General features: G+C 40.6%; 1 protein-coding gene across 1 annotated transcript; it reads left to right on the plus strand.

Moving 5' to 3' along the window:
• Nucleotides 1-19,556: 19,556 nt before the first annotated feature.
• LOC145130375 (uncharacterized) lies at nucleotides 19,557-20,579 on the plus strand. The gene has a single exon (XM_079065188.1). The coding sequence runs from the start codon at nucleotides 19,557-19,559 to the stop codon at nucleotides 20,577-20,579; it is 1,023 nt and encodes a 340-aa protein (XP_078921314.1).
• The last annotated feature ends 2,198 nt before the right edge of the window (nucleotides 20,580-22,777 follow it).

The following is a 22,777-nucleotide window of genomic DNA, read 5'->3' on the forward strand; positions in this document are numbered from 1 at the left end:
CGAAAGGGAGTTGTTCAACTCAAGAACATAACAGAGGGCAACGAACTGGGGCAGTCAATACCCCCATCAACCCTGGTATTCTAGCACCAACCAAGTCGTACTTAGGAAACCTCCCACACTGCAGCAAGTGCAACTACCATCATCATGGAGTTTGCCGAGAGTTGCATTGCAATAGATGCAACATGAAGGGGCATATCGCCCGCATTTGTAGAACTCCGGTCGAGTTCATCACTTCAACTACCGATGTTGGAACCATTCCCATATGTCACCTTTGTGGTGAAATAGGACATTACAAGAGAGACTGTCCAACAGAGAAGAACGACGGGGGAGCAGGAGGATTTTGATCCCAATACATGGGAAAGCATCAAAGAACCCTGCTATATTTTGGTACGCTTCGAAACCCCGATAATTATCTATAATTATGATTACTCTCTCGTTCAAATTAAATCACAACAATAATATAAAATTTGAAACCCTAACAGGTAAGCTATGATGACTTAGTGTATACATAAGGGTCATTTATAATTAAGATTTGTAGACTTAGAGTGAGTAATCCCGCCTCATTTCCTGTTCCTTGTTTGGTTGTGGATTTAGGGCAGACTTGCTCAGTCAAAGGTCTTACCAATCTTAATTATACATGACTTGTATACACCAAGCGATTATAGAGAGACCTAGTAAGGATCGTTTCATGAAAGTTCATAATTTTAAATTATTAGAACCCTCGTATTGGTAGTACCCGCCAATTTCAAATCAAAAAGGGGTTCGTAGTGATAATAACAGAATAAAACCAGAAGCGCTGAAAACTTAGGTACATAGGATATCATTCTAGTAATCATTCGTCCCATAACGACTTAATATCTATTTCGTCGAGAAAATTTCGACATTCTCATTCGACATGGTTTGGCCTGGCCCTTACCATGTGAAAATTCTTATGTTGTATAAGAGAACTCTTCCTTAATCAGCCGTAAGATGAAATTCTTCCAATCCATAACGCAAAACCCTTAGGTTGTCTCTCATTTCAAAACTTTGAAGTACCCATGCGAAGAGAACCATGCCATTCTAGCCTACTCAGTAGACAGGAAACTTCAAACGAAAAGCACCAAAGTAGTCTTAGAAGTCAGTGACTACCGAAGTACCTCAATAGATCTCGTAGGAAAATCATTGTACCGCAGGCTAAGTTCAAGATAAGAGACTAAGAACTCATTAAGTTAATCTATCGCTGCTAAGTGTATACACGAGAGTGGTATATAAGTTAGACTTAACAAGATTAAGGATGTGTGATTCTGCCCTATCTCCTGTTCCTTGTTTGGTTGTGGACCTGGGGCAGAGTCACCCATCCGAACGTTTTGTGAAATCTAAAATATATACAACTTGTATACACGAGGTAATGGTGGATGAGCCAAGTATGAGTCTGATCATGAACTTCGGAGCAAAAGCCTGCATCATGTATTCTACCAGGTGGAATTCAAAATGAGACCACGACAATGGGTCGAGCTACTAAATGACTACGAATTCGAAATACGTTATCATCTCGACAAAGCCAATATAGTAGCTAACACCCTAAGTCGGAAAGAGTACCCAGGTCATAGTTCCAATCATTGACTATGATAAACCCTTTCAAATCTGTCCACACAAAGTAAGGAGGCTCAACAGGAAGCCTTGAAACCTGAAAATGTGGCAAGTAGAGAAGATAACTAGAACGTGTGAGTGCACGGTATGCCAATATCTGTTATCTCCACTGAGATAATAGAATCGTCTCCCAGTTCAGGCAGTCACTCAAAAATCTCTAGGAACCAGAGTAGTCATGATTCTATGGGATCGACTATGGTAAAGTATGGGATACCCATTTACCAATTAGTCGAGACCTTTATCACGCTAGCATTCAAGTTGCTCCATTCGAAACCTTCTGCGGTCATAAGTGCAGATCGTATCTGCACTGGACTAAATTAGGTAATATGCAACTAGCTAGAGATCCAATTTCCACACAGCACCCTCGCTGATCTGGAAGTCATCCGAGAAACTACCAAAAATAAAATACGATTTAGGAAGCGACATAAAGCTTCCAGAGTTAATCATAGAAGCTACGGCTTCGATAAAAGAAAAACCTTGGAATTCCAGGATTGATGACTTTTTCATAGGAAGGTCTCACCTCGGAAGGACAAGATACGCTTGAAAAATCGTAGAATACAAAAATTCAAGGTACATAGGACCATTTGAGATTCTTACCAGAATCGGTCTTGTACTTATAAACTTAAACTACCACCAAAAACTTAATAACATTCATCCCATCTTTCACATATCTAATCTAAAGAGGTGTCTATCCGATAAAACACTTGTTATTTCACTCAATGAAATCAAGTTAAATAAAAGTCTACACTATGTAGAAGAACCAATAAAAACCATGGATAAGGAAATCTAAAGAACCACGCTAAATCTCATCCCGTTAGTGAAGGTTCGCTGGATTACAAACCGGGGACCTGAATTCACTTGGGAAAGGAAAGATTAGACCTAGTCCATGAGTATCACTTTAGACTTAATTTCGGGACGAAATTCCCTCTAACGAGGGGATAATGTGACACCAGTCAAAGTTTGGTAAAAAAATAAATTGATCAATAATCGTAATTGGGATGAACCAAGTGGTAGAGTTTGTAACAAGGTTTCCAAAAATATAAAGAACACTGAAATCCGAGTTATAACGAAGAAGTTATGACCAATCGAAAATCCGCGATAAAACCGGCAAAACACTGTTCAGTGTAAAAAGTGAATTTTCAATAAAAGGCTTTTTAGCCTTAACAATCCAAATGAAAGTTGTAGAATATGTTAAACCGAGAGCGTTCATAAAAAGAACGTCAAAATCTGACTTTGTGTGAGGAAGTTATGATTTTTCGAAGTTTCGGTTTAGCAGTAGACAACTAAAAATTCGAAATATAAATCGATCGATATTTAGCCGACGCAACTTAAACGAGAATCGAATATCTCATCAAAAGTAGCACAACGGTAAAAAGACAGACGAAAACGGACGTCGGATGAAGAAGTTATGAATTTTTAACGGATTTCCTGTCCCAGTCTGTTAAAAATAATAATATTAAAAATAAGTCAAAATCAGCCGACGAAGTCTAAACGAAAGTCATAGAGTATAATTTTACCTACGCGTGCATATAAAGAACGCCAAAAACGGAGGTCGTATGCGAAAGTTATGATTTTCGCAAGTTTTTGGCACGAAAATCAAGAAAATCTTGAAAACCGGGCAAATTCGCATGAGTCAGCTTCGGACACGTCACCTCGCATGCGAGGCCTCCACGTGTTCGCTTCTCATTGGACCGCAGCCTCGCGTGTCGTCTCCTGATTGGTCCGAAGTCGTCACCCTCTTTCCCCATTGGACCGAAGTCCGGTCCACTTAGAAGACCCCACCTGTCTGAAGCACGTGCCTCGCACCGGGTCCGAAATCTGCACCGACTTAGCCTTCGCACGTGGCCTTCGCAGGAGCTGCCACGTAGCTGCTGACTCTTCCGCGCCTTCGCCAGCTGTCACCTTCGGACCGCACCCTCGCACCCCTATATAAAGGGTACGAGACTTCTCGGCTAAGGAGCATTTTTCACCCCATATTTCCCCAATTTTCACATTTTCACCCCCCTCAACTTTCTCACGACCCCCCAAGGCCCCGGTATCGTGTCTAAAGCCCGAAGCAAGCCCCGGAGCCCCGAAATTCTCTAGAAGTTATCCTCTCTCCTGTCGAAACTCTGCCCAAGTTTAACACAATAATAAATTGTGTTAATAACTATATGTGATAATAATCACACAAAGTGTTTCCGTATGCTTTTAAGAATTACCAAATACTTTCAAAATGACTTGAAGCCATGTTAAATCTTTAAAGTCATGTAAACTCCGTTAAATTCTTTGAAAAATGTTTTATAAGCTATTTCAAAGTATAAATGCCAAAATCATGTTTATATATGTATAAATATATAAATAAGATTTGAAGGGCTTAGGACTAATGAATTATCTTATTTCCTTTTCCTTGTTTGGATGTGGAATTAAGGTTGTATTATTCGTCCGAAGGTCATTTCCTTCTTAATTATATATATATTATACATATATGAGTATAAAAGGTTACTCCTTTTGGTATCATCACCTTTGTATCAGGATGAGCAAAGGTGTTCATCCATGAGAAACTATGCTAATCAGATAGAACATATAAATTATAATAGGTATAATTTATGATTCAAAACTAAATATACAAGTATGATTCACGACTGTATACTTTCCAAGGAAATTACCAAAATACATTCAACTATACCAAGATATGTATAATACCTTTAATATACGAACAACATATTAAAGAAGTAACGATACATCATACCGGGTTTGCATTAGCAATGGTACTATACAGAGTACCAGAGTTAGCAAACACGAGGTAATAATACATCATTCCCGGTTTGCATTAGCAATGGTACTATACAGAGTACCAGAGTTAGCAAACACGAGGTAATAATACATCATTCCGGGTTTGCATTAGCAATGGTACTATACAGAGTACCAGAGTTAGCAAACACGAGGTAATAATACATCATATCGGGTTTGCATTAGCAAAGGTACTATACAGAGTACCAGAGTTAGCAAACACGAGGTAATAATACATCATACCGGGTTTGCATTAACGAAGGGTACGATACAAAGTACCAGAGTTAGCATTCACAGGGTAATAATAATACATCGTAAATCTCGTTGAAACAATAATATTGTGAGACCCTTCACGGTGTACTTATCTAAGTACGACCTTTTAAGTCCTGAACTATTAGCCAGAATCTCTTGTAGGGAGAGCGTGAATTTATTTATAGATCTATATGGGACTGACAATCCCGCACCTCTACTGTTCGCTACAGTTTGGCCGGCAGGCCTAGGGTGTCAAATATCATACCATTCTGACGCCTGAAGAACGTCGCCGCAGGCATATCAGTCATATTAGTATGGTTAATAGAACTCACATGGATAAAACAACGAGTGAATTACTAAGTAATATACTTCTCTTAAAACAGTAAGAAAAGATAATTACATCCCGACCAAATATACCTTCTGTAGTTTTTAGTAACAGTAAAAGCTACGTATCATGAAATCAAGTATGGTAAATATACTTGTACTTCTGGTTTTGAACATTTAAAACCACAAGGCAGTATTATGGATAATATAATATTTTCCAGGATTAATACTAAGGTTTTTACTATAGAACAGATATAAGTAAGGATACTTTTACAAAGGAAACGGTTTATGGGATTAAACCACTTTTACAAATGAAACAGTTTATGGGATTAAACCACTTTTACAAATGAAACGGTTTATGGGATTAAACCACTTTTACAAATGAGAACTTAGTCATTCACTTTGTCACACCCCCAAACCAAGGATGGCGGAAACGTTCAGGGGTGGAGGACTTCATGTATAGTATCACAACAACGAGTATAATAGTGCGCATCGTAAATACAACCATCATAAATATAATTGAAAAAGTTATACCATAGTATGAGTTTACATGTTTCAAAATCAATTACATTATGATGACAAAAATGTATAATTTGACGTCTGGCGACCCATCCTCAAAAGCAGTTGATTACCTGTTTCACGGGTTTCCTAAGAATACAAGTAGTTTTGAAAGAGTGTCAACAATTAAGTTGGTGAGTTCATAAGCTTTTGGGTGAAATGTTGGAAAAACCTTTATTTGTAAAATGGAATGTGTACACAAGAAAAATCTAATATTTTCCTTATCAAATATTATGTAGTCTTAAATCCCAAGACCGAATGCATGAGTGTGTGTTCGTAACATAAACGAAGAATACAGTTTTAAATAGATAAAACCCCTTTCTGTTTTCCTTTTTAAAGTAGTATCTCCCGTAAAATTTAGGTGATATTAACTCCATATGTGAGTCGCTATAACCATACTACAACCGGATGACCTGTTACAACGTTTTTCAGATGTTAAAATTTGTTATGACTTTTGTCACCCGTAGACCTGCAGGTCCCGCTGTAGCTAGCAGCAAGGTGTGGGGTATCAATCCCAATATAGATCTATACACAATTATCACGCTCTCCCTACAAGAGACTCTGGTTATAACTTGCAAGAATTTTAACCCGTACTCTAAGAGTACATTTGGAGAATTGTCTCACAACTTATGTTAACGAGTTTACGTGTAGCATGCTTAGAATACATAACTATGCTTCTTATGTTTTATCTTGTATGTTTGTAATGTGAAAGGACTCTTACAATTTAGGAAGTAAATTTCTGTTATTTAACCATAACATAACAGAAAACATGTGTAAATTATAAAGTCATCAAAGACAAACACTTTGCTCAACATGTTACAAAGTGTTATGAAAATTGTAAGCTGTGAACTAGTTTTTAACCTTTCTGTACTGCTTTAGAAAAATCATAGAAAAATCATACGAAGTCGAAAACTAAATCCGTAAACTTTGAGAGTTTAGAAAATGTGTCTAGTTTATCCATAATTATTAGTATGATTTTTAGAAGTGTCTAACTTATGTGAAAATGTTCATATTCACAGACTGGTCCGAATTCATTTCGGAAATGATAGGCAGTTTTATAAAATTCACCATAAATGGTAGAAAAATCGTATGGAGGTGTGCAAGTACTCATTAGAAAGGTATAAACCTGAAATACTTGCATATGAAACAGTTTTGAAATATATTAAGTTTAAGTTGGTCAAAACACTCCGTGAATAGGACTCAACGTTTCTGTGAAAAGCTGAAGTATGAGTTTGAGTTATATTAAGGTGTGTTAACTTGTATTCCCCCCCCCCCCCCCCCCTCCTCCCCTAAAACTTGAAGAAAACATGAAAATGTAGGGGTATGAACTCACCTTGAGTGATTTCCTTAGATGTATGCTGAAGAGAAAGGGTTTCTAAGCCAAGAACACTTGGTAGAAGCTTGGAGAGTTGAAGATCTAAGAACAATTATGGTGACATTGGTTATGAGAGATTCATAAGTTGAGTGAAGGAGTGAAGAATGTTCAATGTAGGATGAGAATACTTACTGAATGAGGGTGAGAAGTTCAAAGGCAGCCTTGGAGTCTCGAGTTCTTAAAGAGGGAAATGAGAGAGAAATGTTTGTTTCTTGGTGAGAGTGTGAGTAAAGTGGAAGGAGAGATGGGAGTTTCCAACTTTTGATCAAGTTACCAGCTGGAGGAGAGATGTGAGAGGACAAATAGTTGACTAGGTAGGGGTGAATAGTGACTGCGGGTTGTCCTAAGTGGGTATGGGGGATAGCTTGTGTCACACTCTATGAGAAGTCAACACTCTAACACAATATCTTACCCAATAGATATTGTCCTTGGTTTACGATCATTTCCCAAAATATGGTTTAAAATATGATAATATAGGGTCTTATATATAAAAATATAAGTTTGGAGTGTTTAAAATTATAAAAATAAAAGTCTGAGGAAATTTCCGGAGCAAAAATGCTTAAAAACACTAAAAAGTCCGAAATTGGTAAAAATCCGGAGTGAAGGGGTGAAATCCGGAGTCACAACAGAATTTCCGGAGCTCCTTTAAGCATTCCGGAGCTAATACCAAATTTACGGAGGATAGGATTAGGCTGCGAGGGTCCGAAGCGGGTAAACAGGGAATTCCGGAGGCGCTGGGCGAGGTCCGAAGCTTTCTTCTCGGATCCGAGGTCAGGAGCGAAATTCGTCCGGTTCAGCTTGGAAGTCCGATCCGCCCCACATGTTCCGGAGTCAGAAGGAGGTTCCGAAGCAGGAGGATAGTCCGGACTAAGGGGGTTCCGGACCAAGGGGTTCCAGACTAAGAGGGTTCCGGACCAAGAGGGTTCCAAGAGGGTTCCGGACTAAGAGGGTTCCAGATCAAGAGGGTCCTTTTGGGCTGTTTTCGACTGAGGAAGGTACATAGAGAGATTTGGGAGAGATTTCACATACTTGGAGAGATTTGGGAGAGATTTCACATACTTGGAGAGATTTCTCATAATTAGAGAGATTTGGGAGAGATTTCACATACTTGGAGAGATTTGGGAGAGATTTCACATACTTGCAGAGATTTCTCATACTTAGAGAGATTTGGGAGATATTTCACATACTTGGAGAGATTTGGGAGAGATTTCACATACTTGGAGAGATTTGGGAGAGATTTCACATACTTGGAGAGATTTGGGAGAGAGTTCACATACTTGGAGAGATTTCTCATACTTAGAGAGATTTGGGAGAGATTTCACATACTTGGAGAGATTTGGGAGAGATTTCACATACTTGGAGAGATTTCTCATACTTAGAGAGATTTGGGAGAGATTTCACATACTTGGAGAGATTTGGGAGAGATTTCACATACTTGGAGAGATTTGGGAGAGATTTCGGTACAATGGGATATATTGAGAGAGACTTTGTCGGGGGCCTTTATTAATGTTTTTCTTCACAGATCAAAGGTCGTAGGCTTAGTTACAACCCATTTTGAGTGTTATACGCCCCCGAAGGGTACGTAATAGTGTTTTATAGAGTTGTTACTTCCCTCAAACTGATTAGGGTTTAGGATTTTGAACATTTGAAACTTTCAAGTGTTACTTTGCATTAAAATTTAGAGTTACACATTAGTAAACATAAGGTAATCCCTAACATATTTGAACTAGTTGAGTTGACCAGATTGACTTGTTGTCTTTCTTGACTTTGACTTGACCAGAAAGTGACGGTTGTCACATCATCCCCCCGTTAGAAGGAATTTTGTCCCGAAATTAGCGTTTTGACTGGGACTTCAAGAGTTGGGGAAAAGATGCGGGTATTTTTGTTTCATCTGATCTTCGCGTTCCCAGGTGAACTCGGGTCCTCGTTTAGCGTTCCAACGGACCTTCACTATAGGAATACGACTTTGTTTCGTTCTCTTGATCTCTCGATACATGATTTCTACCGGTTCTTCTACGAAGTGGAGACCCTCGTTGACCTCGATTTTTTCGAGAGGGATCACAAGAGTCTCGTCAGACAGACACTTCTTTAAGTTTGACACGTGGAAAGTCGGGTGCACGTTGTTAAGTTCTTGAGGTAGCCGAAGTCTATATGCCACTGGGCCAATCCTGGCAAGGATTTCGAATGGCCCAATGTACCTTGGATTTAGTTTACCACGTTTACCAAAACGTATCGTCCCTTTCCATGGTGAGACCTTCAGTAGCACCCGATCCCTAACCTGGAATTCCAAGGGTTTGCGTCGCTTATCGGCGTAGCTCTTTTGTCAATCTCGAGATGCTTTCAGTCTTTCTCGAATTTGAACAATCTTTTCCGTAGTTTCCCTTATGATTTCAGGGCCCGTGAGGGTGCTGTTAGGGACTTGCCCTTTTTCTAACTGTGTGTCTCCCACTTCAGCCCAGCACAGTGGTGATCTGCACTTGCGGCCATAAAGAGCTTCAAATGGCGCGACCTTGATGCTAGTATGATAGTTGTTGTTGTACGAGAATTCAACAAGCGGTAAGTGGGTATCCCATGCTTTACCGAAGTCAATAACACAAGCTCTTAGCATATCTTCCAAGGTTTGAATAGTTCTTTCGCTCTGCCCGTCGGTTTGTGGATGGTAGGCCGTACTCATGTCTAGCCGGATCCCTAGAGCTTTCTGTAAGGACTGCCAGAACCGTGAAGTGAATCTACTATCTCTGTCAGAGATAATGGATATCGGCACACCATGTAGTCGTACAATCTCTTTGATGTATGTCCTAGTCAACTTTTCCATCTTGTCGGTCTCCTTTATTGGCAGGAAGTGCGCGGATTCGGTCAATCTATCGACGATTACCCAAATGGTATCAAGACCACTTGTCGTCTTAGGCAGTTTGGTTATGAAATCCATGATTATTCGTTCCCACTTCCATTCGGGTATTTCAGGTTGCTGTAGTAGACCCGAAGGCTTTTGGTACTCTACCTTAACTTTGGCGCAAGTTAGACACTTGCTCACGTAGGTAGCGATTTCGGCTTTCATGTTCGGCCACCAGTAGAGTTTCTTCAGGTCCAGGTACATCTTGTCCGAACCGGATGTACGGAGTATCGAGTTTTGTGTGCTTCGTTCAGAACAACATCCCTGAAGCCGCCGAATTTCGGTGTCCAAATTCGGTTTATGAGATAATGAGCTCCGTCGCCCTTGACTTCTAGATTCTTATCCATTCCTCTTAAAGCCTCACCTGCCACATTCTCAGGCTTCAAAGCTTCCACTTGAGCCTCTTTGATTTGCATGGGCAGGTGCGAATGGATTGTCATGGTTAATGACTTTACTCGGCGACCCGAGTATTCTTTTCGACTTAAGGCGTCAGCTACCACGTTGGCCTTACCTGGTTGATAACGAATCTCACACTCGTAATCATTCAGTAATTCTACCCATCGTCTCTGCTTCATGTTGAGCTCTTTTTTATTGAGGATGTGCTGAAGGCTTTTGTGATCGGTAAAGATAGTGCACTTTGTTCCGTAAAGGTAGTGCCTCCAAATTTTTAGGGCGAATACTACTGCTCCCAATTCGAGTTCATGCGTGGCGTAATTGACCTCGTGTGTTTTTAATTGCCTTGATGCGTAGGCAATGACCTTTCCTCGTTGCATCAACACACATCCAAGGCCCTGGTTTGATGTGTCGCAGTAGACCACAAAGTCTTCGGTTCCCTCGGGCAGGGATAAAATCGGGGCGCTACATAGGGCCTGTTTTAAGGTTTGGAAGGCGGTTTCTTGTTTCTCTCCCCAGCTGAAAGTTACACTCTTTTGGGTTAGGGTGGTAAGTGGTTTGGCAATCTTGGAGAAATTTTGGATGAACCTTCGGTAGTAGCCAGCGAGGCCTAAGAATTGGCGGATTTCTGTGGGCGTCCTTGGTACTGACCAATTCTCGATTGCCTTGATTTTGGAGGGATCCACGTGTATCCCTTTCTCGCTAACCACATGACCGAGGAAGTCCACTTCTCGAATCAAAAATTCACACTTTAAAAATTTTGCATATAATTTCTCTGCCCTTAGTGTCTCCAATACCTGTCGTAGATGTTGTCGATGCTCTTCCTTACTCCTTGAATAGACTAGGATGTTGTCTATAAAGACAATCACGAACTTGTCTAGGTAAGGCCGACACACCCGGTTCATTAGATCCATGAACACTACGAGTGCGTTTGTTAACCCAAAGGGCATTACTACAAATTAGTAGTGACCGTACCGAGTTCTGAACGCCGTTTTGGGAACATCCTCCTCCTGAACACGTAGTTGATGGTATCCCGATCTCAGATCGATCTTTGAGAAGTAAGATGATCAAATAGGTCGTCGATTCAAGGTAAAGGGTATCGGTTTTTGACGGTAAGCTTATTTAGCTCGCGGTAGTCGATGCACATGCGAAACGATCCATCCTTCTTTTTCACAAAGAGAACTGGTGCTTCCCAAGGCGAGAAGCTGGGTCTAATGAACCCCTTGCTCAGCAGTACGTTTAGTTGGCTGGATAGTTCCTGCATCTCGGCTGGCGCTAGACGGTAGGGCGCTTTGGCTACTGGGGTAGCTCCGGGGATCAGGTCGATTCGGAATTCGACTTGTCGTGCGGGAGGGACTTCGAGAAGGTCTTCCGGGAATACGTCAGAGAAATTACAGACCTCCGGAATGTCCTTGATGTTTTCCACCTCTTGTTTCCTATCCACAACGTGGGCTAAGAAGGCGTGGTATTCCTTGCGGAGATACTTTTGGGCTTTGACGCAAGAGATGATTTGTAGATTTGCACTGGGTTTGTCACCGTAGATGATAAGAGTTTTGCCGCTCGGCAGATTAAGGCGTACAGCCCTTTCGTAACACAGAATGTCAGCACGATTTGAACTTAACCAATCCATGCCAATAATGACGTCAAAACTTTTTATTGAGACTGGAAATAGATCGATTTTGGATGAGTAGTTGTCTAGAGTGAGGGTACACCCTGAGTATATGTCATTAGTGCTTTCTGTTTTTCCATTAGCCATTTCTACCACGTATGTATCTTTTAGTGATTGAGGATTTTGTTTTAATAATTGTTTGAATTTGTGGCTAACGAAACTCCTTTCCGCTCCACTATCGAATAATATGTATGCATATGAGTTATTGAGGAGAAATGTACCGGTAACCACCGCGGGATCTTCCTTTGCTTCTCCTTGTCCTATGGCCAAAATCCTTCCGACACCGCCGGTGTTTGCATTTCTAGCCTTTGGGCAATCCCTCTTGTAGTGCCCAGTCTCCCCGCAACCGTAACAGGCTCGGCTTGCTCCGGCGTTGGTGGCTGGTTTGGCTTGTTGGGCAGACGCCCTGCAGAAACGGGCGATATGCCCCTTTTTGTTACAGCTTTTGCAGTGCATTTCTCGACAGGGACCGTTGTGGTGAAAGTTGCATTTGTTGCACTTGGGAAGGGTTCCAGCATATTGTCTCAGTGGTGCTGGAGTGGAAGGAGTAGTGGCAGCATGGATGGCAACAGTTTGCTGCTGCTTTGTGGGGCCCTGCGCCGGTTGCTTCTTTTTATTATCCCAGAATTTCCTCTTGTTGTTTCCTCGTCGCTCTTGATCGGAGGTGGTTTCTGGCCCGATGATCAATGAGTTGTTGTGCCAACTCCTTGGCACTCTCGAAAGTAGTTGGTCGTGAGGCCAACACACTATCTTGAATCTCAGAAGATAATCCCCAGAGATATCGCTCCACCTTCTTGCTTTCCGGAATGACCATCGTCGGGCAGAGGAGTGCTAGATCCTTGAATCGGGTGGTGTAAGCTGTGAGGTCAGAGCTCGTCATCTTGAGACTCCAAATTTCCTGTTCTAATTTCTGCACTTCACCCCTTGGGCAATACTCCTTCAGCATCATGGTTTTCAAATCTTCCCAGCTTATTGAATTCGCCACGGTGAGAGTTAGGGATTTTACGTGGCCATTCCACCAAGTAAGGGCCCTGCCGGTGAAAGTGCGAGCTGCGAATTTGACTTTGTTTGCCTCGGGGCACGCACAGATTTCGAAGACAGATTCGGTCCTCTCGAACCACTGCATCAAATCGATGACTCCCTCGCTTCCATTGAATAAATCGGGTTTGCCATTAGTAAAGTCCTTGAAGGAACACTCTCTCGAACGCCCTTGGCAATCTCCTTGAGTGGAGTTATTAGTACCGCTCCCGGTCCTTCTGGCATCGTCGGTGCTGATTTGGGACATAGCAGCTGCCACCGCAGCCGTGACTGCGGCTTGGAACATTACAGGGTCATACTGGGGAGGCGGCGGTGGTGGATTTGTTTGCGTTTCGCCGGTGCGTCTAGCAGATCTACGAGGCAGCATTTTTCTGTTATAGAATTTCAAAGACGAAATGAGTATAAGTCTTTTAGAAATGGTTATTAGTCGGGAGACGCAAAACTAGGTTATTAGTTTTCCCGATTTTTCGAATGTTGCAAACAATTCATAGCAGAAGTCTATATAAATAAACTTATGAATTTAGTAGTAACGATTCAAATGAAATCTTGTAATCTTTGTTCCATGCCTGGCCCACTCATAAGACCACCTAATGTATACTAGTTGTGTATAACTAAGATCCAACAGACCTTCGAACTTAATGAGTCTGCCCTGGGCCCACAACCAAATAAGGAACAGGATCCAAGGGGGGCTTGCCATTTCTAAGTCGATCGCCTCTTGATTACACATAACCTCGGGGTATATATTAAATAATCTCAGAGTTACCATAAGCAAATCGTTTGTTAATGCCATGTTATGCAATTTGAGATGAAATCCCAATAAAATAAAACGCATGCCAATTTTCATTGATATAATTTAGTACATGATTTTAGGAAAATTTGACCTTATAGAAGGTCTACATTATATCAACGTAACAAAGAATTTTGACAGCACATAGACCCTTTGACTAGTGTAATCACTTAGACGCAGGGTCAAACCTACTTACAGGAAAGAGTAGTCCCAACACATACTCGTAAACCTAGTTTATAACAAAATGTGAGTAGTGCAAGCACTACTCGCGGCGGGTGGTATCAGCTGGTCCATCGTGGCCTTGAGACGAGGTCGAGGCTCCCTGAAGTTCTGTAATCCAGCGTTCGGCCACGATCACTCTCTCTTCGAGAGCCGCGTGCCTTATCTGGCACTCCCTTACTTCCGCCCGAGCGGTGGTAAGGTCCTCGATGAGTTGGTCCATGGGGTATAAGTCTCTTTCCAAGTCCCGTGTACGAGCATCGGATGCATCCACCACAGCGTTGAGGTTCCGAACTTGATTCACCATCTCCCTATTCTGGTCCCCAAGGTTCGTGATCTGCTGGATCACGACTGGGAGGGCTCTGTCAGCTGGTCCCCCATGACTGAGGTCGTAGTAACCCCGTTGTGCGCCAAATGGTGATCGTTGTCGTTGTTGACGGCTCCATCTCTCGATCACTATTGCCCAACGGGGCTCGGGCCTGTTGTAGCCAAAACGGTTCGCAGGCACCTTGGCGATGTAAGGAGGGTTGATGACTTCCTCCTCCGGCTCCTCCTCTTCTTCTTCGTCCTCCAATTCCTCTTCTTCTTCATCCTCTTCGGGGTCTTCTTCGGGTTCCTCCTCGAATACTTCCTCGGGATCCTCTTCTGGTTCTGCTTCCAACCAACCACTGTTTCCATGGTTCGGAAAGTTGGGGTCTCCGGGTTAATGAAATCTTTCCATGTCGTATGTACGAGAAAAAAAAGGGGGGGGGGGGGGGGGAAGGTGTAAGAGGCACATAATGGATCTAGAAATATTGTGCTTAGTTAACAAAAATACTCCTATAGTATTTTAACGGTTGTGTTTGATTCTTAATGTGTTTCTTGTATGGGTGTTGGTAAGTTGATAGACTTGTTGTTCACTATGAGTATCCCCTAGCATATACTAGTCACTTCTCGGACGAATATAGTTGATCAGGCTATATTCCTCCCAGAATTGATTGCATAATCCAAGGCATATTCACATTGCACAACTCCTCTATTTTTAACTTTTGCATTTTTCCTTAGACGAGACACTATATTGGTAAGCATGTATGCACTTATACTTTCTCATAAAAATAACGCTTTTATTATTTTAGAAGCATACTTGTAGGGGAAAACTTTTAAATAAGAAAGTCTTAGTCCCTTTGTGTTCATAGTTTGTATATCTTATATGGTTTGATATACTGTGTTCACTATAAACAATGCTCTGATACCAATCGGTCACACCTCCAAACCAAGGATGGCGGAAACGTTCAGGGGTGGAGGACTTCATGTATAGTATCACCACAACGAGTATAATAGTGCGCATAGTAAATACAACCATCATAAACATAATTGAAAAAGTTACACCATAGTATGAGTTTACATGTTTCAAAATCAATTACATTATGATGACAAAAATATATAATTTGACGTCTGGTGTCCCATCCTCAAAAGCAGTTGATTACCTGTTTCACGGGTTTCCTGAGAATACAAGTAGTTTTGAAAGAGTGTCAACAATTAAGTTTGTGAGTTCATAAGCTTTTGGGTGAAATGTTGGAAAAACCTTTATTTGTAAAATGGAATGTGTACACAAGAAAAATCCAATATTTTCCTTATCAAATATTATGTAGTATTAAATCCCAAGACCGAATGCATGAGTGTGTGTTCGTAACATAAACGAAGAATACAGTTTTAAATAGATAAAACCCCTTTCTGTTTTCCTTTTTAAAGTAGTATCTCCCGTAAACTTTAAGTGATGTTAACTCTCTATGTGAGTCGCTATAACCATACTACAACCGGATGACCTTTTACAACGATTTTCAGACGTTAAAATTTATTATGACTTTTGTCACCCGTAGACCTGCAGGTCCCGCTGTAGCTAGCAGCAAGGTGTGGGGTGTCAATCCCAATATAGATCTATACACAATTATCACGCTCTCCCTACAAGAGACTCTGGTTATAACTTGCAGGAATTTTAACCCGTACTCTAAGAGTACATTTGGAGAATTGTCTCACAACTTACGTTAACGAGTTTACGTGTAGCATGCTTAGAATGCATAACTATGCTTCTTATGTTTTATATTGTATGTTTGTAATGTGAAAGGACTCTTACAATTTAGGAAGTAAATTTCTGTTATTTAACCATAACTTAACAGAAAACATGTGTAAATTATAAAGTCATCAAAGACAAACACTTTGCTCAACATGTTACAAAGTGTTATGAAAATTGTAAGTTGTGAACTAGTTTTTAACCTTTCTGTACTGCTTTAGAAAAATCATAGAAAAATCATACGAAGTCGAAAACTGAATCCGTAAACTTTGAGAGTTTAGAAAATGTGTCTAGTTTATCCATAATTATTAGTATGATTTTTAGAAGTGTCTAACTTATGTGAAAATGTTCATATCCACAGACTGGTCCGAATTCGTTTCGGAAATGATAGGCAGTTTTATAAAATTCACCATAAATTGTAGAAAAATCGTATGGAGGTGTGAAAGTAGTCATTAGAAAGGTATAAACCTGAAATACTTGCATATGAAACAGTTTTGAAATATATTTAGTTTAAGTTGGTTAAAACAGTCCGTGAATAGGACTCAACGTTTCTGTGAAAAGTTGAAGTATGAGTTTGAGTTATATTAAGGTGTGTTAACTTGTATTCCCCCCCCCCCCCCCCCCCTAAAACTTGAAGAAAACATGAAAATTTAGGGGTATGAACTCACCTTGAGTGATTTCCTTAGATGTATGCTGAAGAGAAAGGGTTTCTAAGTCAAGAACACTTGGTAGAAGCTTGGAGAGTTGAAGATCTAAGAACAATTATGGTGACATTGGTTATGAGAGATTCATAAGTTGAGTGAAGGAGTGAAGAATGTTCAATGTAGGATGAGAATACTTACTGATTGAGGGTGAGAAGTTCAAAGGCATCCTTGGAGTCTCGAGTTCTTAAAGAGGGAAATGAGAGAGAAATGTTTTTTTCTTGGTGAGAGTGTGAGTAAAGTGGAAGGAGAAATGGGAGTTTCCAACTTTTGATCAAGTTACCAGCTGGAGGGGAGATGTGAGAGGACAAATAGTTGACTAGGTAGGGGTGAATAGTGACTGCGGGTTGTCCTAAGTGGGTATGGGGGATAGCTTGTGTCACACTCTATGAGAAGTCAACACTCTAACACAATATCTTACCCAATAGATATTGTCCTTGGTTTACGATCATTTCCCAAAATATGGTTTAAAATATGATAATATAGGGTCTTATATATAAAAATATAAGTTTGGAGTGTTTAAAATTATAAAAATAAAAGTCTGAGGAAATTTCCGGAGCAAAAATGCTTAAAAACACTAAAAAGTCCGAAATTGGTAAAAATCCGGAGTGAAGGGGTGAAATCCGGAGTCACAACAGAATTTCCGGAGCTCCTTTAAGCATTCCGGAGCTAATACCAAATTTACGGAGGATAGGATTAGGTTGCGAGGGTCCGAAGCGGGTAAACAGGGAATTCCGGAGGCGCTGGGCGAGGTCCGAAGCTTTCTTCTCGGATCCGAGGTCAGGAGCGAAATTCGTCCGGTTCAGCTTGGAAGTCCGATCCGCCCCACATGTTCCGGAGTCAGAAGGAGGTTCCGAAGCAGGAGGATAGTCCGGACTAAGGGGGTTCCGGACCAAGGGATTCCAGACTAAGAGGGTTCCGGACCAAGAGGGTTCCAAGAGGGTTCCGGACTAAGAGGGTTCCGGACTAAGAGGGTTCCAGATCAAGAGGGTCCTTTTGGGCTGTTTTCGACTAAGGAAGGTACATAGAGAGATTTGGGAGAGATTTCACATACTTGGAGAGATTTGGGAGAGATTTCACATACCTGGAGAGATTTCTCATACTTAGAGAGATTTGGGAGAGATTTCACATACTTGGAGAGATTTAGGAGAGATTTCACATACTTGGAGAGATTTCACATACTTGGAGAGATTTCTCATACTTAGAGAGATTTGGGAGAGATTTCACATACTTGGAGAGATTTGGGAGAGATTTCACATACTTGGAGAGATTTCTCATACTTAGAGAGATTTGGGAGAGATTTCACATACTTGGAGAGATTTGAGAGAGATTTCACATACTTGGAGAGATTTCTCATACTTAGAGAGATTTGGGAGAGATTTCACATACTTGGAGAGATTTCAGTACAATGGGATAGATTGAGAGAGACTTTGTCGGGGGCCTTTATTAATGTTTTTCTTCGCAGATCAAAGGTCGTAGGCTTAGTTACAACCCATTTTGAGTGTTATACGCCCCTGAAGGGTACGTAATAGTGTTTTATAGAGTTGTTACTTCCCTCAAACTGATTAGGGTTTAGGATTTTGAACATTTGAAACTTTCAAGTGTTACTTTGCATTAAAATTTAGAGTTACACATGAGTAAACATAAGGTAATCCCTAACATATTTGAACTAGTTGAGTTGACCAGATTGACTTGTTGACTTTCTTGACTTTGACTTGACCAGAAAGTGACGGTTGTCACACACTTTCTGTAAACTAGTAAAACATAAAGGAACTTTAGTGGTTAGTTCTATAATTTTTTAGTTATTACATCAGAGTTATACATAAGTAATATCCGATTGACAGTGAAATGTGTGACTTCCGCCTTACTTCCTGTTCCTTGTTTGGTTGTGGGCTTAGGGCAGATACACCTATTTAACTGTCCATTCGATATTGTGTTATATATAATCAGTATAAACTAAGTAATTACAGAGGGAAACTATTGAGGTTATCAATCTATCATCTCAGGAAATATAGGATTTTTTGGAGGAACCAGTGAACTTATTCAAAGAACTTAGGGTATACTTAACAGAACTAAAATACTTATGAACTCACCAGCTTAAATGCTGATCTACTCTTTCCAAATAACTTGTGTTCTCAGGAATCCAGTAGACAGGTACACTCCCGAAGCTTTTGAGAAGAATACCTAGTACCGTACCGCGACTCTTGTCTTCTACTGTACCTACTTTAGTGTTTGAATATGTAATGTTTAAACACTTATGTAAAACTTATACTTATTAATGCAATGGTTGTTTGTATTTTGATTATTATATTGCATGTGTTGTGATACTTACCTAAAGTCCTCCGCCCCCGAACGTTTCCGCTGTTCTGGTTTGGGGGTGCGACACACTAGTACCCAACAATTCCAAAAAGAGACAAGAACTAGTATCTCCAACCTTGAAGCACAAATGGGGGATATAGTTACATCTAAAAGCAAGTTGGAGTCTCGTGGCAAACTACCCTCTCAAACCGAAAAGAACCCAAATGTCAATGTGGTGACTTTGAGAAGTGGTAAACAAACTTGAGAAAGTAGTTCAAAGAAGAAGTCGAGGGAAGATGCGGAAGAAATATAGATCGCTCCCATTGAGGATCCTATTATCAAGAATGCCACACAAACCGGAGTCCCAAAGAAGACTATTCCTTTTGTGACACCAATATCCACTCAACCGCCATTCCCCTCCCGATCGACTTGCAACTTCAAAAAAGAATATGGAGGAGAAAGAGATTTTGGGCACTTTCCAAAGGTGGAAGTAAACATCCCACTCCTTGATGCATTCAAACAAATCCCTAGATATGAAAATTTCTTGAAGGAACTTTGCACCAACAAAAGGAAGTTGAAAGGAAATAAGAAAATCACAATGAATGGAAATGCATCCGCGGTTTTACAAAGGAAACTTCCAGCCAAGTGCAAAGACCTGGGAATGTTTACAGTTCCTTGCAAGATAGTGGATGTGACTTATAGTAGCGTCATGCTCGATCTCGGTGCTTCTATTAATGTCATACCCTATTTGGTGTATAAATCATTGAATGTTGGGCCCTTAAGTGAAACCAGTGTCATAATTTCTCTTGCGGACAAATCAAGTGTCTTTCCTAGAGGTGTTTTGGAAGATGTCTTAGTGCAAGTGAACCAATTGGTCTTTCCGACGGATTTCTATGTGATTGATCTAGAAGAACAAGTGTCCTCCAAATCGGCTATAATCTTACTTGGGAGACCATTTTTTAAGACGGCTAGGACGAAGATTGATGTGTATGCGGGAAGTTTAACAATGGAGTTTGATGGTGAAACAATAAGTTTCAATATTTATGATGTTATGAGACATCCTAGTGATGTTTCATCTTTGTACTTTGTTGATGTTGTTGAGCCAATAACCCAAGAACTTTTTGAGTTGTCCAATGGTGATATGTTGGAGATGATCCTACACAAGGGGCTTGATTGCGGGAAACTAGCCGAACAATTGAAGTTTTATTCTTTGGATCCGGAAGTTGAAAGGTTGGTCAATAATTTGGAAGTGAAGAAATCCACAAGATTCGGTGTTAAGCAAATTGAGTTGCCCCCGACCTATACGAAGTTGCCACCATCGCTTGTTCAACCACCCGAATTGGAACTGAAAGTCCTACCTCAACACTTAAAGTATGCTTACGTGGGCAAGAATGAGACCCTCCTGATTATCATTTCGACTCACTTATCCGAACTTGAAGAAGAGAAACTCCTCAAGGTGTTGAAGGAACATAAAGAAGCAATGGGTTGGACGATTGCAGATATCAAGGGATTGAGCCCCTCCACTTGCATGCACAAGATTTTGATGGAGGATGAATGCAAGCCAAGTCGGGATGCGCGAAGAAGGTTGAATCCGCCAATGATGGAAGTTATGAAGAAATAAATATTGAAACTTCTTGATGCGGGGATGATATATCCAATCTTGGATAGCAAATGGGTGAGCCCGGTGCAAATGGTACCAAAGAAGACGGGGATCACGGTAGTCGAGAACAACAAAGGTATGATGGTCCCCACCCGTGTGCAAAACGGGTGGAGAGTATGTATTGACTACCGCAAAACTTAATGCAAGCACAAGAAAAGATCATTTTTCATTACCTTTCATCGACCAAATGTTAGAAAGGTTGGCCGGAAAATCACATTATTGCTGTCTAGACGGGTATTCCGGTTTTCACCAAATCCCGGTGACACCGAAAGACCAAGAAAAGACAACCTTTACATGTCCATTTGGCACTTTTGCATACCGGTGAATGCCATTTGGATTGTGTAATGCCCCGACCACTTTCCAACGATGTATGGTTAGTATTTTTTCAGAATATGTTGAGAATATAATTGAAGTTTTCATGGATGACTTTACGGTATATGGCAACTCTTTTCAAGAATGTTTAACCAATCTCACCAAAATTTTGAAAAGATACATTGAAACAAATTTGGTTTTAAATTTTGAGAAATGTCATTTCATGGTGAGTCAAGGTCTTATTTTGGGTCACATTGTGTCTAAGAAAGGAATTGAGGTAGATAAGGCCAAAATTGATGTTATTCAAAGCTTACCTTACCTGACTTGTGTTCGGGAAGTTCGTTCTTTTTTGGGCCATGCAGGTTTCTACCGGAGATTCATCAAGGACTTTTCAAAGATAACAAGACCAATGTGCCAACTCTTGAAAAAAGTGGTTGATTTCGAGTTTAATGAGGAGTGCAAAGAGGCTTTAGACAAGCTCAAAGAGTTACTTACATCTGATACCATCATACAAGCACCGAATTGGGATCTCCCCTTTGAGATCATGTGTGATGCAAGCAACTATGCTATTGGCGCCGTTTTGGGTCAAAAGAATGGAAGAGCCTCCCATGTGAACTACTATGCATCAACGAAACTAAACAATGCTCAAAGCAACTACTCTACCACGGAGAAGGAGCTATTGGCCATAGTGTTCGCCTTGGAGAAGTTTAGGCAATATCTACTAGGCACTAAAGTTATTGTGTATTCGGATCATGTGGCTCTCAAATACTTGATGACAAAGAAAGATGCAAAGCCAAGACTCATCCGGTGGATCTTGTTATTACAATAATTTGATTTAGAGATTCGGGACAAGAGTGGATGCGAGAATCTTGTAGCCGATCATTTAAGCCGGATCACTTCAAATGAGACTCATCCCCCGTTGCGGGACGAGTTTCCAGATGAGCATCTATTTTCCCTTACTCATTCTATTCCTTGGTATGCTGATATCGTTAACTTTTTGGTCACAAAAAGGTATCCCGACACATTCACACGCGCACAAAAATACAAATTAAAAAGTGATGCAAAATATTACGTGTGGGATGTGTTGGATTTGGTGTCTAAGCCCATAACTATAACTGGTATGTACTTGACCCGATAGTAGCATGGTCCTTTTGGGTTGCCTTCACCAGTGCAATTTGATAGGATGGACTTTTGAGAATAAGGTTATTGGTGATTTATTAATATATTATAAGTATAATATATTAATTAAGAAATTATATTATTTAATTAGTATTGGTCAAGAATTAACTTGGAGTTAATTTAGTGATCAAAAAGTGACTAATTAAATATATGGGGTTGATTATGTAAACTAATCATTCTTGTAGTGTGGGCCAATGATCCATTAGGATGGGCTAAATAGTTCATGGATAGTCCATGGAGCTTTAACCCATGGAGCCTAAGGGATATGGAAGGTCATAGAGCTTTAGGGTTTCATGGATGAAACCCTAACCTTTGCAACACTATATAAAGACCCCGTTAGAGCCAAAATCGTGTGCTAGTCATTCTAAGAGAGTGAGAATCGATTTTTGTGCAAGATAACTTATTCTATCAAGCCTCCTCTTGCATATGGTGTTTGTGAACCATTAGAGGCATCACACTTGAGGTGCTAGAGCTTTCTAAGGCCAAGAACTACAAGTCCTACTAAAAGGTAAGTCATCTAACTAGTTGAATTGTTCAAATTGTCATATTGTATGCTAGTTGTAGGCTTAATGCTTTGGAAAACAATATTGCATGTATAATTAGAAAAAAACATAGATACAAGGCATTTAGGGTTGTATGTGCACCATAGGATGTTATAGTACACCAAA

The sequence above is a fragment of the Lactuca virosa genome, chromosome 8, assembly GCF_052849685.1.
Source record: "Lactuca virosa cultivar CGN04683 chromosome 8, Lactuca_virosa_CGN04683_v6, whole genome shotgun sequence".
Taxonomy (NCBI): Eukaryota; Viridiplantae; Streptophyta; class Magnoliopsida; order Asterales; family Asteraceae; genus Lactuca; species Lactuca virosa.

Bases quoted from the DNA above. Each gene is read 5' to 3' on its own strand.
- LOC145130375 (XM_079065188.1), top strand. From the start codon at position 19,557: ATGAATGGAAATGCATCCGCGGTTTTACAAAGGAAACTTCCAGCCAAG.